This window comes from Passer montanus, unplaced genomic scaffold, assembly GCF_014805655.1.
Source record: "Passer montanus isolate IOZ18808 unplaced genomic scaffold, ASM1480565v1 scaffold2, whole genome shotgun sequence".
Classification (NCBI taxonomy): domain Eukaryota; kingdom Metazoa; phylum Chordata; class Aves; order Passeriformes; family Passeridae; genus Passer; species Passer montanus.
The window spans coordinates 14556259-14572634 of NW_024366591.1; the positions used below are offsets into that span (position 1 = coordinate 14556259).

Consider the following 16376-nt stretch of genomic DNA (forward strand, 5'->3'; position numbering starts at 1 on the left):
ATTCAAGAATACTTCAATATATGTAAGCATATTTATAGCCTTTCCCCACGTCGTGAGGATATTTTGGATCTTTCTAGTACCTCTGGATATAAAATCTTTCTGAGCTGAATCCAGGACAGATAAATCATGACTCCGGCTTCTTTCGCCTAGGGTAGGCTGCCTCAATCACTGCCACATTCCTCCCATAGTAGTCGTTTAAAATTAATAGCACATGCAGAGGAAAAACTAAACCCTTTGACGTCACTGCCGAAATGAGGAAACATAAACAGAAAAGGCTTCTCGGCGGGGATTGGTCTGCGCTCCGCGCCCGGCGCTGGCAGCGCCTCCCAGCCCGGCCGGCTGCGCCTGACACGGGCAGCGACTGCAGCAGCCCGGCCAGCCCTCGCCTGGCACTCCGCGCTCTCCTCCCGAGCCTCTTTGCTTCTTAAGGTGGTTTTATTGCCTGGGTTGGGGGACTTGGGGACCTTTTCTTTCCTTTTTCTTTCCTTTTTCTTTCTCTTATTTTTTTCCCCCCTTTAAAAAAAAAATCCTTTTTTATTTTTTTTAATTATTATTATTTTTGTTTGCTGTCGTTACTTATTTCTATTCCCAATCCTGGATGCAGTTACTGGATTCTGCAGTACAAGTCTTCATGAACAAGCTGCACCGCTTAGAGATTTCACGGCATTCAAAGGTCACAGAACTGCCACTATGGTTAAATGTCTTGTTTAATGGTTGAGGTATGTACAGCAAATCTAAAAGAGGCAGCATGATTTTTTTTTTTTTTTTTAAGGGGAACTAAAATTGTGAGGGGGAGAGGGAGATAATACTATTATTTAGTGGAAAAGATTTTTACTGGTGATTGTTACTACAGCAACCGTTTTTTGAATTTCCTCCCTTTTTCTCTTTATTCAAACTAGATGAAAATTCTAACTTATGTTGATTTAACCATTTGATGGTTACAGAAGATTGCAAAAAGAATCTCTTGTAGTAGTCCTTTCTGACCCTGCTGGGGAAAGTGTGGTTGATTTTTCTGCATGTTTTCCTACTGCTCTGTGGTAGGAGATGAGACCTGGGACTTGTCTGGCTTAGATTAAGGTAGAAGAAAACAGAAACTTGTTCTTATCCTGAAGGGGCTGTGAGTTTTTCTGAGTTAGAGCAGAGGGAGGGAGAGTTGGAAATAAACAGGTCAAGCAGAAAAGAATATCGGCTTCATTTTTAGGAGTACATGTACTGCCTTTTTTTTTTTTAATACGTGCTTAGATGACTTGCTTTGGGTTCAGAAGTTCAAAATGAAGAAGCAGTCTGAGCTTTGACTAAGAAACAGAGCCCCACTGGGAGGTGAGAGAGCTGGTTGTCTTATATCAACACCAGTTTTCATACAGCTTTTGCTACCTAAGCAGAGAAAAGTGGGAATTTGCTCAGGAGTTGAAGTGATGTAACCTGGCATCTGTTTGATAGCATATAGCTTCAATTCATATTTGAGCCAGTGACCTGCCTTGAATGAGTGTTGCAGCATCACAGTGGGCAGTGTGTGCTGCAGTAAATGAAAGCAACTGCTGCCATCAAACTAACATTGTTTTCAAGAGTGTGATTCTAAATTATAAGAGGCAGTGCCACTTGTCAGAGCTTGTGTGTATGTGTGTGTGTGTGTGTGTACAAGTGGTCTTAAAAATAACTCCAGCCAAGACAGGAGATTTCTGTTGTTAATTGGATTGATATACAGGTATGTTCAATGACCAGCATTCTTAATATTTTTCTGATTTGTGGAAAGACACTTTTCATAGCTCTGTTTGAAATGTTGCTGTACATATAAATCCTCCGCAATTTGCATATGTCAGTTTAACTTTAAAAATTATACCTAAAAAACCAATTCCTCTAAGAAGAAACAGAACATGTGTACACCTATCTCCTGCAGTGTACCCCATAGGGTTAAAAACATTAACTACACTAGGCTGAAGCATGCTAGCTTAAGGACTGCAAAAATATTAGCTCTGAAATGCAGAGGATGTGCTATGTGCTGTGAATGGACAATTGCTATTCTGCAGTGCCTAGTGGGAAAACAAGGACTTTGTGTATTGCAAATGCATAACTGCAGCTCCTCCATTTCCTTTGCTGTATCTTCACTGATGACTGCAGAAACAAAGAGGTTTGTCACAGATAAGCTCTGTAGTGCCCCTTCTCTTTGAAGATGCAGGAAGATATTTTCTCATCTCCAACAACCCAAAGTCAAGCTTAGTTGGGTGAACTGTTATTCTGTAATCTCTCTGTCATTCTCTCTTCCTCAGCCCTCCCCAGGTTCTTACTATGTGAACTGCCAGCTGTTTTCAAAAACTAAAGTAATACTTCTCTAGGCTCAAGTTCAGAAAGGCTAACAGAGTGTTGGTTTGATGATTAATTTGTAGATTTCACTGAGTGTCTCTCAGCCTGTAGAGACTATAACCTGTTCTGTAAGGAAAAACCCTGTAACTACATGAATGTATTCAAGTTTCCAAAAGACAATCTGTAAGATATTTGTTTGTAATAATTTCTGAGAATTAAATTATTCACTTATCAGTTTTTAGAAAGACTTTGTTTTTAAGCTCTGTATCTAAATGTTGGTGCATCTGTGTTCCGTAGCAACTACTAGTGGTGGTACTAATAGAAAATATGGTAAGTGGACTTCAGCTGAGGAAATGAGTTTTGCTGGTTTAGTAAGAAAAGTTTATTTGCAGTGTTTCCTCTGAACAATCTCAATTCAGCATCTAGAAAAAATACCATTTAAGGTTGGCCTCTCTGCAGTGGACAAAACACTTACTAACATTTGCACTCATATTGTCTCCAAAAAATTGTGTATTGCAGAAGTTTCATGGGCTATGAATGGCTGCTTCTTCTGAGTTAATTTCCACAGGGTAGACAGGAGTTGTCACCAGTGAAGTTCCAGTGATTCCATCAGACCAAAGCACAATCTGCTGAGCCTAATCCGATATGCCAGAGATCACTTTTTAAAATTGTAAAATATTTAATTGTGTGAAATACTATACAAATATATCATTAAACAGCAGCTCCCCTTTCTTCCTGTTTATGTCCTTTTCCCTTCTGAAAATGAGTCCTCTGCTTGCTCTTACCAGACTTCTAGGTAAGTCATGGGAGCAGACTGATTTTCCAGTGTCTTCATTGCAAGTAGGATGTATGTTTGAGACATTTGATCATATGTAATTCCTTTTCACTCATCACGTGGTTCTTCTACCAATAGCTAAAGCATATTTTAATGAGAAATGGTCTGAAAATTGGTATTCTATGACACTTATATGGCTTCCTTGTAATTTTTCAATCTCAAGCAAAAAGCTGCTCTTGTACTGGTAGTTTCCTTTATAGGAGCTGTATGAAGCAAAAATAACAGCTACTAACCAAGCCATTAGTGTCAATAGAGTAAAACCTGACACATCTCTATTTAATCATAAGAAATATTTGAGACTTAATCTTTCCTCAAATCGAGGTAAGTATATGCTCTTGATGAGATTGGTTCTGGTTTCTGGGCTAACAGAAAAACAAGTCATTTGGTGCAGCCAGGAAGATATCCCATGTAAATAGGAATTCTTAGCTACTCAGTGTTGTTCATCATCACATTGTTACTCCATTTTCGTGCTTGAAATTATTACAACATTCCATGTGCTTGTCACGGGGTGAAAGTGAAAGGGACAGCTGCGGTCCTACTAGCTGCCAGAACAAAATTAAGTCTTTTGTAATCAAATGATGGTTCAGTATTCCTCCTCTCACATCCATATTGGGTACAAGATGTCGGAAGTATGAAATTAATCTTCCTTGTTCCTCAGCCAGCAAGCTGGCTTACCCTTGCAGGCACATCAGTTCTTACACTTCCAGTGAAACTCTAGCTTTACCTCTAGAGTGGAATTTGCACTTTTCAGTCACAAGCTTTAGGGTGTAGAATTGATGATATTTAGAGTTTATACCCTGACAACACTGGGACACAGATAAAGCCTAAGTGTACAAAGGTAGTTCAGGGGTTCTGATGCTTTTTCTTTCCCTGGCTACCACAAGGTGCATCAATTTTGGCACCTAAAAATGAATAATTCTGAGAAGATGGGTCACAGTGCCAGGTAGCACCTATGCAATCAGAAGAGGATTGCTAGTAACCTCTTGTGCTTCACAGTAAATGAGTGGAAACCAAATAACATTCCTTCTGACAGTAGTCACAGTTTTTCAGATCTGAAGTATTAGCTTTGTATAAATACTAGACATATAGAATACATTTGTTGTATTTAAGACAATTTGTTTAAATAATTCATAGAATTGGAAAATGCAAAGACATCTTCTGCAAGGATTTTTCTGCAAAAATAATTCTTCTGTGTCATCCTAGACACTGTGGAGAACTATTAAATTTAATATTTACTATTATTCTTACTACAGTGTCATTCCAAAAAAATTGCATTAGAAAACCGTATTTGAAGTTCTGAACCCTGTCATTTCTGTTATCCTGTAATAGACTGTGGGATTCAGAAGATGTATTGCAAGGGTTCACAGTGCTCATGTCTAGGGTAGTGATGGCTATCTGTTTTAAAGCCTCCAGTTTTAAAGTAGAAAATTAACAAATTAGAGCCAGATCAGATAGAACAGTGTATTTCCAGAGGCCAGGCTTCAGCAACAAAAATGTGAGTGAAAAGTTTGTGACAGAGACAGTTTTCAAAAACCAGCAGTTGAGTGAATTAAGCATTTCTTTTGCACATATTGAATAGTGTGATATCATCAGTCCATTGATGCAGTAATTTTGATATACATTTGGCCCTTGTTCTGTTCTTTGAAAAGTGAAAAGTCCAGGGCTATCTTTTAAGTGTGTAAACAGTGTCAAATGAGATTAACTAAACTAATGAAAGGTTTCTATTGAGTTGTATTTTTTATTCTGTTCTTTCTCCCAGTAGGAGCTATGAGTGAGGATGGATAAGAACTCAGTTCAGCTACTTATTTAAGTCACATAGTCTTGTGGTGGCATATGATATTCTTCTGCCAGCTTGCTGTCCAGCCAAATAAGACACCCAGGTTGCCTGGATGGATAAACATAGCTGATGACCTCTTCCTCTTAATAGGTGGACATGGACAGTTAGGATTCTTCCAGTCACACACAGGCAAATTTGCTACATTTTAGCTAAAGAATTGCCCTCAGACACAAGCAGCAAGATTTACTTCCCTTTGAGTAGGTTATTTTTAAAAAAGTAGAAACAAATATTTTGAAGGAAACAGTTGCAGAAGCATTTTTTTTCCTGTGGCTGGTAGGTTTGTACTAGTTACCCACAAAAATTTCTGGTATGAGAAAACTCACCAACTAATATCTCACTATGGTGTGTGTTAATGCTGGCAGTGTAAGGTTTTGAAAAGAGCAGAGAATCTCCTGTCAAATTAAGTTCAGCTAATTGTTGCGGTGGCATAAAAACACATTTACGGGGCAGCTGCTGTCAGGACATGTATACAGTTTTCTGCATGGCTGTTTATGGCAGAGTCTATGATACTAACTCTTCTGTATGTAGGAAAGGTGTTTTGGGAAGGATGGTCATCACCTTTCAAAGAATAAAGCAGGAGGTAGGCATGTTTTAACTGAATATGCAGCAACTCAGGAATGGCTTAGAGAAATAGACATCTGTATAAATGAATTAAGAAACATCAAACTAACTAGAAAACTCCCTGAGGATGGTATTGATCTACTGTGTTATCAGTTCTGCTCCCCTTGGTAATTGCCTTTTCCTACTTCTGAAAGAAAGGATATGTAGCCTCATGTTCTTATTCCTTCTCTTTCCCCCTACACAGCTTAACACACTTCCTACAGGGCGTGTAAAGACTGGCTAGGTTCTGGGGCTTGATTTAATATGAGGAGGCAGAGTTACCATCAAGTGTGCAAGGATTCATCCCTTGGTAAAAGCAGTGTGGATCCCCAGGTGGTTGCTCTGCAAACAAACACGTATTGACATGAAACGCCTCAGTACTTTCTCAAAAATTCAGCTGTTATCCAAAGGGTGCAGCTATTTTCCCCTTTATGTACAGTGATCCAGGCATGGAGTCACAACTGGGACCTCTGCTTGTACAGCCCCAGAGGACATAATCTGCTTTGTATTTCTGTACAAACAGAGCATGTATGCAGCTGCACGCTGAAGTACACTAAAGATGGGCAAGCCCTAATGTTTGGTTTTGCCTTTTCCTTAACTTACCACTTGTCTTTGAACCTCTGAGAAGGTTAGACAGAATGAGGGCTTGGTGCATACCAGGCCTCCATCCTGGGATGGAGGAGAAGGCCTCACATGGACACCCAGGAAGTTGAAAGCAGATGCGTGACACCTTCATGGAGAAAGAACACTTCTGGCTTTGTGTTAACTGAAAACCATGTTGAAACAGGCTGTTTTCTAGAGCCATTTCTGTCTGAAATGTTGGAATATGACTTGGCTCTGTCTGACTTATGCAGAGTCATTTTTGTTTTGCACACAGCCATAACATCTGAGTATCTGTTAATAACAATGTTCAAGTAGCATGAGAATGGCCATCATAAATGTAATTAGACAGTGTATCTCCATTTAATCAGTATGATCCTTAGAAGACCATAGGACGGCCAGGAAAACAATAATTAGTTCTTATTAATAAAGAAGAACCTGCACAGATCAGTGCAAGAAGGAAAGAGAGGAACTTTCCATGTTTAGGGCTTGGGAGAACAGCAAGTTGCTTTCTACTTCAGCGGATCTGAGAACACATTACAAAATGCTTGAAAATGCTCTTGCAATGCTAAATAAAATTCTCTCTCAAAAAAAAATTCTTAAGCAAACTGTATCAGTTAAAAAGATACAACTGGAATGTATTTCTTCACCAACCAAATTCCTCCAGTGCACAGTTGGTTTGTTTTACCATGACTGCTTTGAAAAGCAGAACAACTAAAAGATAAAAACAAGTGCTGTGAGTGCATGTAAAATGTCATGATTCCACCAAGTTTAATAGGACTCCATTAATTTATACGTAGAAAGATCAGACACACTGAGCCTTCAGGGCTAAAATGCATTCTTTCTGCATTTCAATGGATAAATCAAATTTTAGGCGCATTAACCTTGCATCATACCTGTTTTATACCAGTTTTCCACAACTTCCTCAGCAGTGTGGTACCACAGGGCTGCTTTTCTGATTCCGCAGAAGCTGTGATGCATTCTTTTCCTTCCATGACACTCTAACCCCCCCTTCTCTCCTTCCCTTTCTCACAGAAAATAAATGTTCACCAGATTTTATTTGAAATCAGATCCCTACATTTAATTTTTAGCTTATGTTCTAGCATCTGCAAAACTTTTTATATTTGTAATACAGAAGGGGCTGATGTTGCTCATTTTCAGAACAGACCATGATCTGTTTTAAGGACACAGCTATGTAAGTAATATTTTTAAAAGCTGAGGAATAACAGGAAAACAGTAATTTTGTTTAGGAACCAACATGCACTGTGCTGTATCACAAGAAAATTTTCATGCAGTAGGATTGCAACATCCTGTCTCTTTGAACCATGAAACTATAACTATATAATCCTATCCACTACCAAAGTATAACCTCTGTAATAGTATGGTAACAAACACCACTGCAACATGAGAACATTGAGTGAAGTTCATCCTATATATCATCATCAAAGCTGATAGAAATGGCCAGGCTTTCTAAAAAGCTAAAATTCACTTTAGTCTCTAAATGAAATGGCTGGATCTGAAAAATTGCTGTGTGTTAGAGATTGCCTGGGAAATGTTTTCCCTTTCTACCTCAGACAGAAGTAGCCAGTAGCCTGTTGTTAGTGCTTTCAAGGAGTGGAAGAAAAGACTCAAGCTCCTTCTCTGCTTCTGTCAAGGTTTCCTGAGCTAGATTACCACTGCTGTGTCCCCTAAGGGTTGAACTGGGTCTTCTTGGGGCCTCGTAGAGGCAACCCACAGTCCACTGGCCCAGCTTTAGCCCCAGTGTGGAACTTGAGCTTCTACACTGCTGAAGGGGCACATTAATTAAAGTGATTTCATGCAGACATTTTCCTGCAGCTCCAGGAGTTCTGTCCTGAACCCAAGAAACTTTTCTGATGGGTGTTTTCTTCAAATGAGCACCTCCTTCTGAACAACTTTTGTACCAATGAACAGTTGTTTTAAAAAAAGAAAGCTCAGATGTATTTTGCAGAGGGGGAAAAAACATCATTATTGCAGAATGTCCATTTTGCTTGTGAGGACTGAGTGGTACAGGGACTTTGTTTGGTTTGGGTGCTTGCTCATGGGCAGAGGTGAGTGATAGATGGACTACATGATTGACAAGGTCTCTTCCAACTCTGATGATTCTGTGAAGTTCTGGTGACCCTCCAGTGAACATTTTGAAGTGTCTGCTTAGTTCTTATTTTATAGCACCTGAATTGAAAGCTCAGAGATCACTGAAACCTTTAATTTCCAAATGTTTTAGCAATCCTCTTCTCACTCTTCTACCAACAGACTTAGTTCTAATTCTGCTTCTTATATTCAAAATAAGTGGGGGGGAAAAATCATCAATCCATACTTTATTTATAGGATCCCTATAATGCTGAATAGATTATTTCTGCATGAAGATCTGCATGTAGAGTGCAGTTTTCTTTTTAAACTGTGAAACACATTTGCTTTAAAAAGAGGTTTTCATATGCACTACAGGTATGTTATTATTATTCTCATCCCTCCCCAGATTCAGCCCTTCAGGGCTTCTCTACCAGAGCAAAGGAGTGTGGGATTCAGCTTGGGTTTTTATTTTTTTTTAACACCATAGCAAACATTGTTTCATTGTTTCAAATCCCATAATATGACAAAGGGAGGATTATAATGTATTCATATGTCAGCTGATCAGAAATCAGCTTGGAGGACAATGTCACAGTTATCTGGACCACCTAATATGCCACTACAGCTTGGTCTCACTACCTTAGAGCACCACTTAGATAATAATTTTTAAAAATTTTAATCATGTTTACTACTAATGTGAACCAGCTGGAGCTGACTTCTGCTATTTTCTAGTGAAAACTGTTTCACATTTCACATAAAAATAAAGTTAAAATCATTCAATTTAAATTTGTGCTTGGCATTGCAGCTTTTTATGATAGCTGATGAAAATTAGTTTGCCAATAAGCAAACCTATTTCTAAAAATGTCTCAAAAGTCCTGATGTTTATGATGTAAAAAATAATTAGCAGAGAGGTCTCAGTGCTTTCTAGCCACACTTTATTTGTCACCTGTTGACAATACTTCAAGAGTTGAACTTCTTCAGCCCTGACTTTACCAGAATTTCAGAAGCCTCTGAGCTAATTCATCAATTTCTAGAGACATTTTCTAAAATACTGTATTAGAAGGGTATTTCTCCTTTGTGAATCTGCAACCCTTATTTTCTCCTGAGAACACCTGTCTTAAAATGATGCTTTCACCACACCGATTTATAGGTTATGGCATGGGAAATAATGCTCTTACTCCTAGTAGCAGACAGAAAATGAGTCATAATCTGATGTTAACAATTTCTTCATTGCCTAAACTGTTTTACACTTTATTAAGTTCAACACAAGCAAATCCATTGCCTTTGAACCAGGGAGTTCTTGTCCATGTTGCATGTACAGAAGATATTAATTCATTTATAAAGTAACAATAGGAAGTCAGTCTCTATAGCAAACTGGGATCCAAACTGTGATACTACTGAGTTCTGCAGAGAAGTGCCACTTGAGTGCAGCAGAGAGAAAAAAATTGGTTTAGCTAATTTACATTAAAACATCAAATATGAATAATGCTGTCAATTGAGTTGCTCTTGTGGTTCTTCTTGGGACATAAGTCTATATATTTTGCCCTGATATTTGACACATTACATATTTTTCTGCAGTGACAACAAATAAAATGCAATGTAGAGAACGATAGGGTGTTTCTGATATATAGGACATTGTAGATTTCAGTGACAAGCACAACAGAAAAGCTTTTATGAAGAGTCAGCCCACCACCAGATGTTTCTACTGTCACCAATGGTGCTATAATTTTGATCCCTTAAATTCCCCTCACTATTTTCATCAGCCCACCACCAGATGTTTCTACTAAGTCAGCAGTGGTGCTATAATTTTGATCCCTTAAATTCCCCTCACTATTTTCAGAGTCAAGTACTTGCTGAGCACACAGGTAGTTTACTAATTAATGTCCCTCTGCGTCTTGCCCGTGAACCTCAGACATTTCCTGGAGTTCCTTGCAGTTGGAAGAGGAGCTCATGGAATCACAGAATGGGTCAGGTTGGAAGGGACCCCAGTGGGTCATCTGGTCCATCCTCCTGGCTCTAGCAGGGTCATCCTAGAGTGCACGGCACAGGATTGCATCCAGCCAGTTCTTGAATATCTCTGGTGTGGGGGACTCCACAGTCTCTCTGGGCAATCTGTTCTGGTGTGCATTGGAAAGTCAGTTAGGTAAAGGAAATGGCCTTAGTTTTAGCCCAGGCATATCTGAAATTGTGTCAGCCTAAGTTGTGACATTACTGTATATGATATAAGAAATTATAAGGCATTTTTCATGTTTCATGCATGCAATGGCATTCACTCTTCTCAGAGTCTAGTATAAAAAGCTGTGTTAATGAAAACCCTCCTATAAACAGAGGATGTTTCTGAACACACTGATGAATAAAGCAACAATTGGTGTTTTTTTAAGAGAGGCTTTACGGTTATTAGTTTTACAAATAGAGGCATAGAAAGAGTTTTAGCATGACTTGGTCACCTCAACACTTTTACTTTAAATGAAGATTCTTTTAAGGGCCAGATTCAGAATTTTCAAACTTACCCTCTTCTTTAAAATGTTTTGAGGAGCTCACTTTGAAACGTGTGACCCTTCCATCCGTATTTTATATTACATTCACAGTGGCTGCTTATTACTTCTAAAAATTATCTTCTTACTACATTTAGGAATAAAGAATCTTTTATCTAACTGATTTTTAAAAATTTAAATATCAAAGGAAAAATAATCTTTTTTCCTCTGATTGTGAACCATTGCAAGTACACCGTCCTTCTGATCTGAGCAGAGTTACAGGCAGTCAATGCACTGTGCTGCAGGCATGCTTCAGAAGGTAGAGCCTCATCTGTCAGAAGACGTCAGAAACATTTCTGATTGTGACTGATAAGAGAGTGAAAGAGAGAAAGGCAAGCAGATATGGTCTCAGAGACTCAGTATCCCAAATAGGAACATGATATCATGTTCAGACTCATACCAAATGAAATGCTAGCCTAGGAAAAATTGTGTTGAGCTAAGAGATTATTTAAGGCTCTTGCTCTGTGTTGCAGTAGCAGGAGAGTATGAAAATATTGTATGTAAAATGTAAATCAGATCAGTAACAGTCATTTAAGGAAAGCACGTGTATTCCCCACAGGTAGAAATGCAGATGTATTCAAGGATACTTTCTGGAAATGGCTTCCCTCTCTGTGCATAAATCTTTTAAAAGTTGGAGATTCAAGCTTTTGTTATTCCATATTTTCAAACTCAGAAAATATTTTTTTATTAACTCAGTGATCATTTAGTGTTTAAATGCAATACTTACGCTTTCTATTCTTTGTGAATCTAGTTATTTGACTGCAGAGCAAGCAAAGATTTGTTTAAGCAGTTTAAGTTGACAGAGTTTTCTACTATGGAAATTTGCCATTTCATAAAATGAATAATTTGTTATGGCAAATTGCTCTGTGTAGTAGGGATTGGGAATTGTTGAACTGAGGGTAAAATGGATTCATGTATCTATTTGATTTTTACTATTTAAAAAAATAAAAATGTGGTGTTTAGTTCACCCTGAGTACCAATTGTACCCATCTCCCTCTGAACCCAGAGCACAGACTTGTTCCAGCAGGCAAGTGGAAATCTCACATATCCTGGAATTTTGTTTCCTATAGGCACCCCCACAGCAGAGAGTGCCAAATTGTGTGATCCCATAGCTCTGCTAAGAGTGCAGCTTTCCTCAGCATCACCAGGCACAGCTCAGGCTGCGAGCAGAATCTCCCACAGAGAATTTGTCATCTCTGACCCAAAAGCCCTGGCTCTGCTTCCCATTGTGCAGGCAGGGTGGGGGCAGATAGGGATGAAAGTGGAGGAAGAAGAAATGGGAAAGGGAAAGCAGAGAATGATGGGGGAGAAATTGCACAGTATCTTGCTATCTTAAACATCTGTAATAATGCACCTTTCTCTATCTGATACTGACTCTAAAATTGCTGATATTAAGTCTTTATCAGCACTATTTCTCCTTGTTTCCATCAAGTCTTGATCTTTTGACCCCCCAGTATTTTTACACAAGTTGTTCTTAGAAAAATTTAATCTGTTAAACATCAGGGTTCTCAGGGGCTTGGGTCCAGCTTTACACAGATTTCTTTACGGTGGTGGGCTGTGTATCTGTGGTGACATAAAGGCTGTCTCCAGCATCAGGATAAGATAAAGATTTTATAGGAGACATCTCTGTGAAATTTCAAAATGAGCTGCTAAGAAACTGAGGATTCTCATATTCCTCAACACTTCCCTTTGCAAGTGCAAGAAATATTTCTCCCAGTTTTTCAAAGAAATCATCACATGTTTAAAAAAGAGTAATTGAGACTACAAATGAAATGTAACAGATACAGTCATAGTTTATAGAGTACTGGAAAATATTTACACTCTAGAATGAGGGACAAAACAGAACAAAACCTAAAAAGACTGTTGGAAACAAAGATTTGCTCTTTAAGAAAAAGAAACCATGAAAATCACTATTTTTTTACTCCAGAATGTTCTTCAACCTCAGTGCTTCACCCTGTGGCATCCCATTGCATGCAATTATCTGGACCATTCACACAGTCTTTGAGAATTTGTTGTGGCAATTTTATTTGATACGTGAAATAAAAGTCATTGTGACATTACTGCAAATAATGTGTTTCACAAGAGGAAGAACACACTCATTCTTTTTTTTTTTTTTCATATGGAGAAATGTGGTTTTAAATACTTTGAATTTTTAGATCTTTAACAATGTATTTAATTATGTGAATAGCTTTGCATCTAGGAGTGTTTAAATACTGAGGAAGTGCCAATGTCTCTGCAGGTCCTGACAATTCCACTGCACAGTACCAAGAATTGATTTCTCAATTACTAAATAATTTTTAGAAAGTCTGTATGATATTTAGGCAATTGTTGCTTTGGAAAACTGGCAAAATATAATCTATGTACTTGAAGTGTTTCTATATCCTTCTATATTTTATGTCAGTATGAAACATTTCACCTATTAATTGTTATTACATATAGATATGAAAAAGAAATTAGGATCTAACACAAACTTATAAGGTGAAAGATCATGTCTGTGACTGGATACTTAAGCTGTCAGGGTATCCTGAAAAACTGCACAGTACAGAAAATTTAGTAGACATAAATGAAATTCTCTTTTTATACATGAAAGGAGAAGACTGCTTGGCTTCATGGTAATCTTCCATGTATGGAAGAGGGCTATGTTACATAAAGAAATTAGTATTGTTTCCAGTTTTAGGATTCAGCTTATATCTGAGTCTAATAATAAGAAAAATCCTGCTCTCCTGTTTTATCAACCAGGCTTTGCTGGTTTACATTTTTAAAGTAAGTTCTGTGTTAATATTCTGACAGCTAATCTCTCCTGCACTTTGAAGAAACAAATATCTAACAGTTTCTGGGATTACAAAGCCTTTGCCATATCTCCAAACAAGTATTTGTGCATAAATAAATGAATTTGGCAGAATTATGAATTTGGCAGACATCCTCTTGTCACTAGCACATCAGCAAATCAGGCTATGCCTTTGTCTAGATTCCAGATTCCTAATCATTCTGAAGAAATCAGTACAAATTTAAAATAAACTTGCCTACAGGTACCTGAAATTATTGTAACTAATGAAATAAGCCCTAGGAACTGTAGTAGTTGTTCTGAAATTGTCATTTGTTTCCAACTTTAAAGACATATATTCCTCTCTCTCTGCTGCAGCCGTTTTGTGCTTAATCCTCTGATGGCATCTTTCCCTTTAAGTGATTACCCTTTGCATCTTCTTGGCACCAGGTTTATTTTCAGCAAGCTGTACTCAGAGTGCTGGCAGCCATCCCAGGGAAGCTGCTCTGCCTCAGTGGCATTTGGTACATGGGAATTCCAGAGTAAGGAATGGGCAAAGGTTACCACGTGTTTTACATCACTCTGAGAAACATCAAACCAGACTATTAGTGTTTGACAACAAACAATGCACGAGGCCTTAAGGCATTGTGGTCTGCCTAATTCTTTATTTTCCCTTTCCTTGTAGCTCCACTCATACCAGCCACGTTGGAATATTACCTGTGCATTTTTACTTGTAATATTACCCCATAATGTAGGAAGTCCTGTTAAAAGATGCAGTTTGACACAGAATAGATTAAGTGCTAGGAATCAGTTTAACTCCTATGAAACAAACCAATTGCTTAATAAGATTTGGATGCTTGTGCTCTCAGACTTTTCCTGGGCTTTGCTCTTTGAATGTTTTAAGAGTCTGATTTCAGCCTGGAAGTTAATTTCACTGCATGTTCCAAAGGCAGCAGCTTTCTTTGCACAGCAAAACTTGTTGTTCGTCATAATCGGAAATATCCTATCAAGAAGCAAAAAATGCACAGATTAAATATACATATACATATACATATACATATACATATACATATACATATACATATACATATACATATACATATACATATACATGTGTGTGTGTGTGTGTGTGTTCTGTAGTTCTAGTGGTACTTCTGCCTAATGGAAGTTTAGCCTACAGACCTGTTTAGCTGTCTTCTACAGCAGGCTCCTGAAAGCTGATGGTGAATCAAGTGTGCTGCCTGCTTTGCCTGCCTCCAGACCATTTCCTGATGCATGCTCTGCCTGGCTGTGCCTCACAGTGTGGGTGGCAAGTCACCAAGATCACCAAATGGTGCCATTGGTGACCTTTGTTTGCCCTCACTGACGGCTCCTGGGAACTGCTCTGCCATCACACGGGTGGCTGAGGTCTGATGTGCCAGGCTATGCCACTGCTCTGTATCAGCTGTGTCTGCCTAGTGTGTCATTGAGAGGCTTTTTGGGTTTTTCCTGATGTGATAGGTCCTGTACTAGTGAGTTAGAGTGGTCAGGTGAAGAACATTGTTTGCTGAGTAATGTCAGAGATTAACATTCACTAAAATAAGGATGGAGAAAGGAATAAGTAAATTAAATGGCAGGGGTGAACACAGAAAAAACTGAAGTTGGCTATTAACTCAGACTGTACCAGTGACTGATTTTAGATCAAACACACTAGGATTTGACTCATACTTGATCCTTCAATTCTAATCCTTAGTACTTACATGTAGAAAATCACAGGCCACAATCTTAATTTTCTTTGTTTTAAATAAGGAAAAAATTTATATGCTCTTTCATTTCATGATAACACTTTGAAACTATTTTCTTCCCTAAAATACAAGGTTTTCTAAAAATTGTGTGAAGCTATCTGTAGGAAGATTTATAGCAATATAAAAATACTGTAATTTAAAATGTATATTTATTCAAGTCAATGTAATGATTAACTAGGCTAGCCTTCCAGACCTACTTACTCCCAGATCTCCTTATTAAATCTTTATAAATGGATTTGTTACTTACAGCAGAAGATAATTTAGAATGCAAATGGGAATTTTTACATGAATAAACTGAGAATAACTCTTGTAAAAAAAACACCACTAGGCACACGTTCAATATGACAAAAGAAAAAGTTACTGATCCATAATATCTTTTTCTAGTACAACATGTAGGAAGTCTAGAGTGCTGATTTTCAAGAACAGAGTATAAACAACTTACAAAAATCCAATATAATAATAACATAACATCTTGCTACCTCTGGTTTTCTGTATGCATCATTGCCATGTCAAATTGGTATTTCTGTAGCTGTTTAGGAACAGTCTCTTAATTTGAATACAAGTGTCAAATGACCACGTGACAGTTTATTAAAAGACCAATCGACAGGAGCTATCTATTGCAAAGCCACAGTGCTTCCCTGTGCTATTCAGATTCTGCAGAGAGTGCTTTCTTGCTTCATTTGATTCATTATTTTGAAGGTATGGAAGCTGTTCTTACTGTGAACAAACTTCTGGGTTTTTTTAAATGTAGTCTTATTTTAAGTGAAGGATGGACTTGAAAACTAGCAGAAGAGAGTATAAATTCCAAGTAATTAGCATCTGAAGGCATGTTTGCTACCTGAAAGGAGTGAGAAGAAAAGTGTAATAATGTGTGATGTCTGGAAAAGTTAAGGGTAGTATATCCATATTTGAAGGAATTAATTTGTATTCCGCAGGATCAGGAAGAAGATTTCAACCACCAGCACCAAGATGCATGGTATCAAGATGTAAATAGACATTTGCTATCTTTATGTGAATAAATCAATATTGCCCATTC

At 38.0% G+C, this 16376-nt stretch overlaps 1 protein-coding gene across 2 annotated transcripts in view; it reads left to right on the forward strand.

Moving 5' to 3' along the window:
* Positions 1 to 271: 271 nt before the first annotated feature.
* The window catches only part of PDE7B (phosphodiesterase 7B), a 170982-nt gene continuing 154877 nt past the window's right edge, over positions 272 to 16376 (forward strand). For both annotated transcript variants that reach the window (XM_039707004.1, XM_039707005.1), the window contains exons 1-2: positions 272 to 429; positions 605 to 719. In XM_039707004.1, the coding sequence (XP_039562938.1) occupies positions 699 to 719 (21 nt within the window). In that variant the 5' untranslated portion in view covers positions 272 to 429; positions 605 to 698. The remainder of the gene's footprint in view (positions 430 to 604; positions 720 to 16376) is intronic.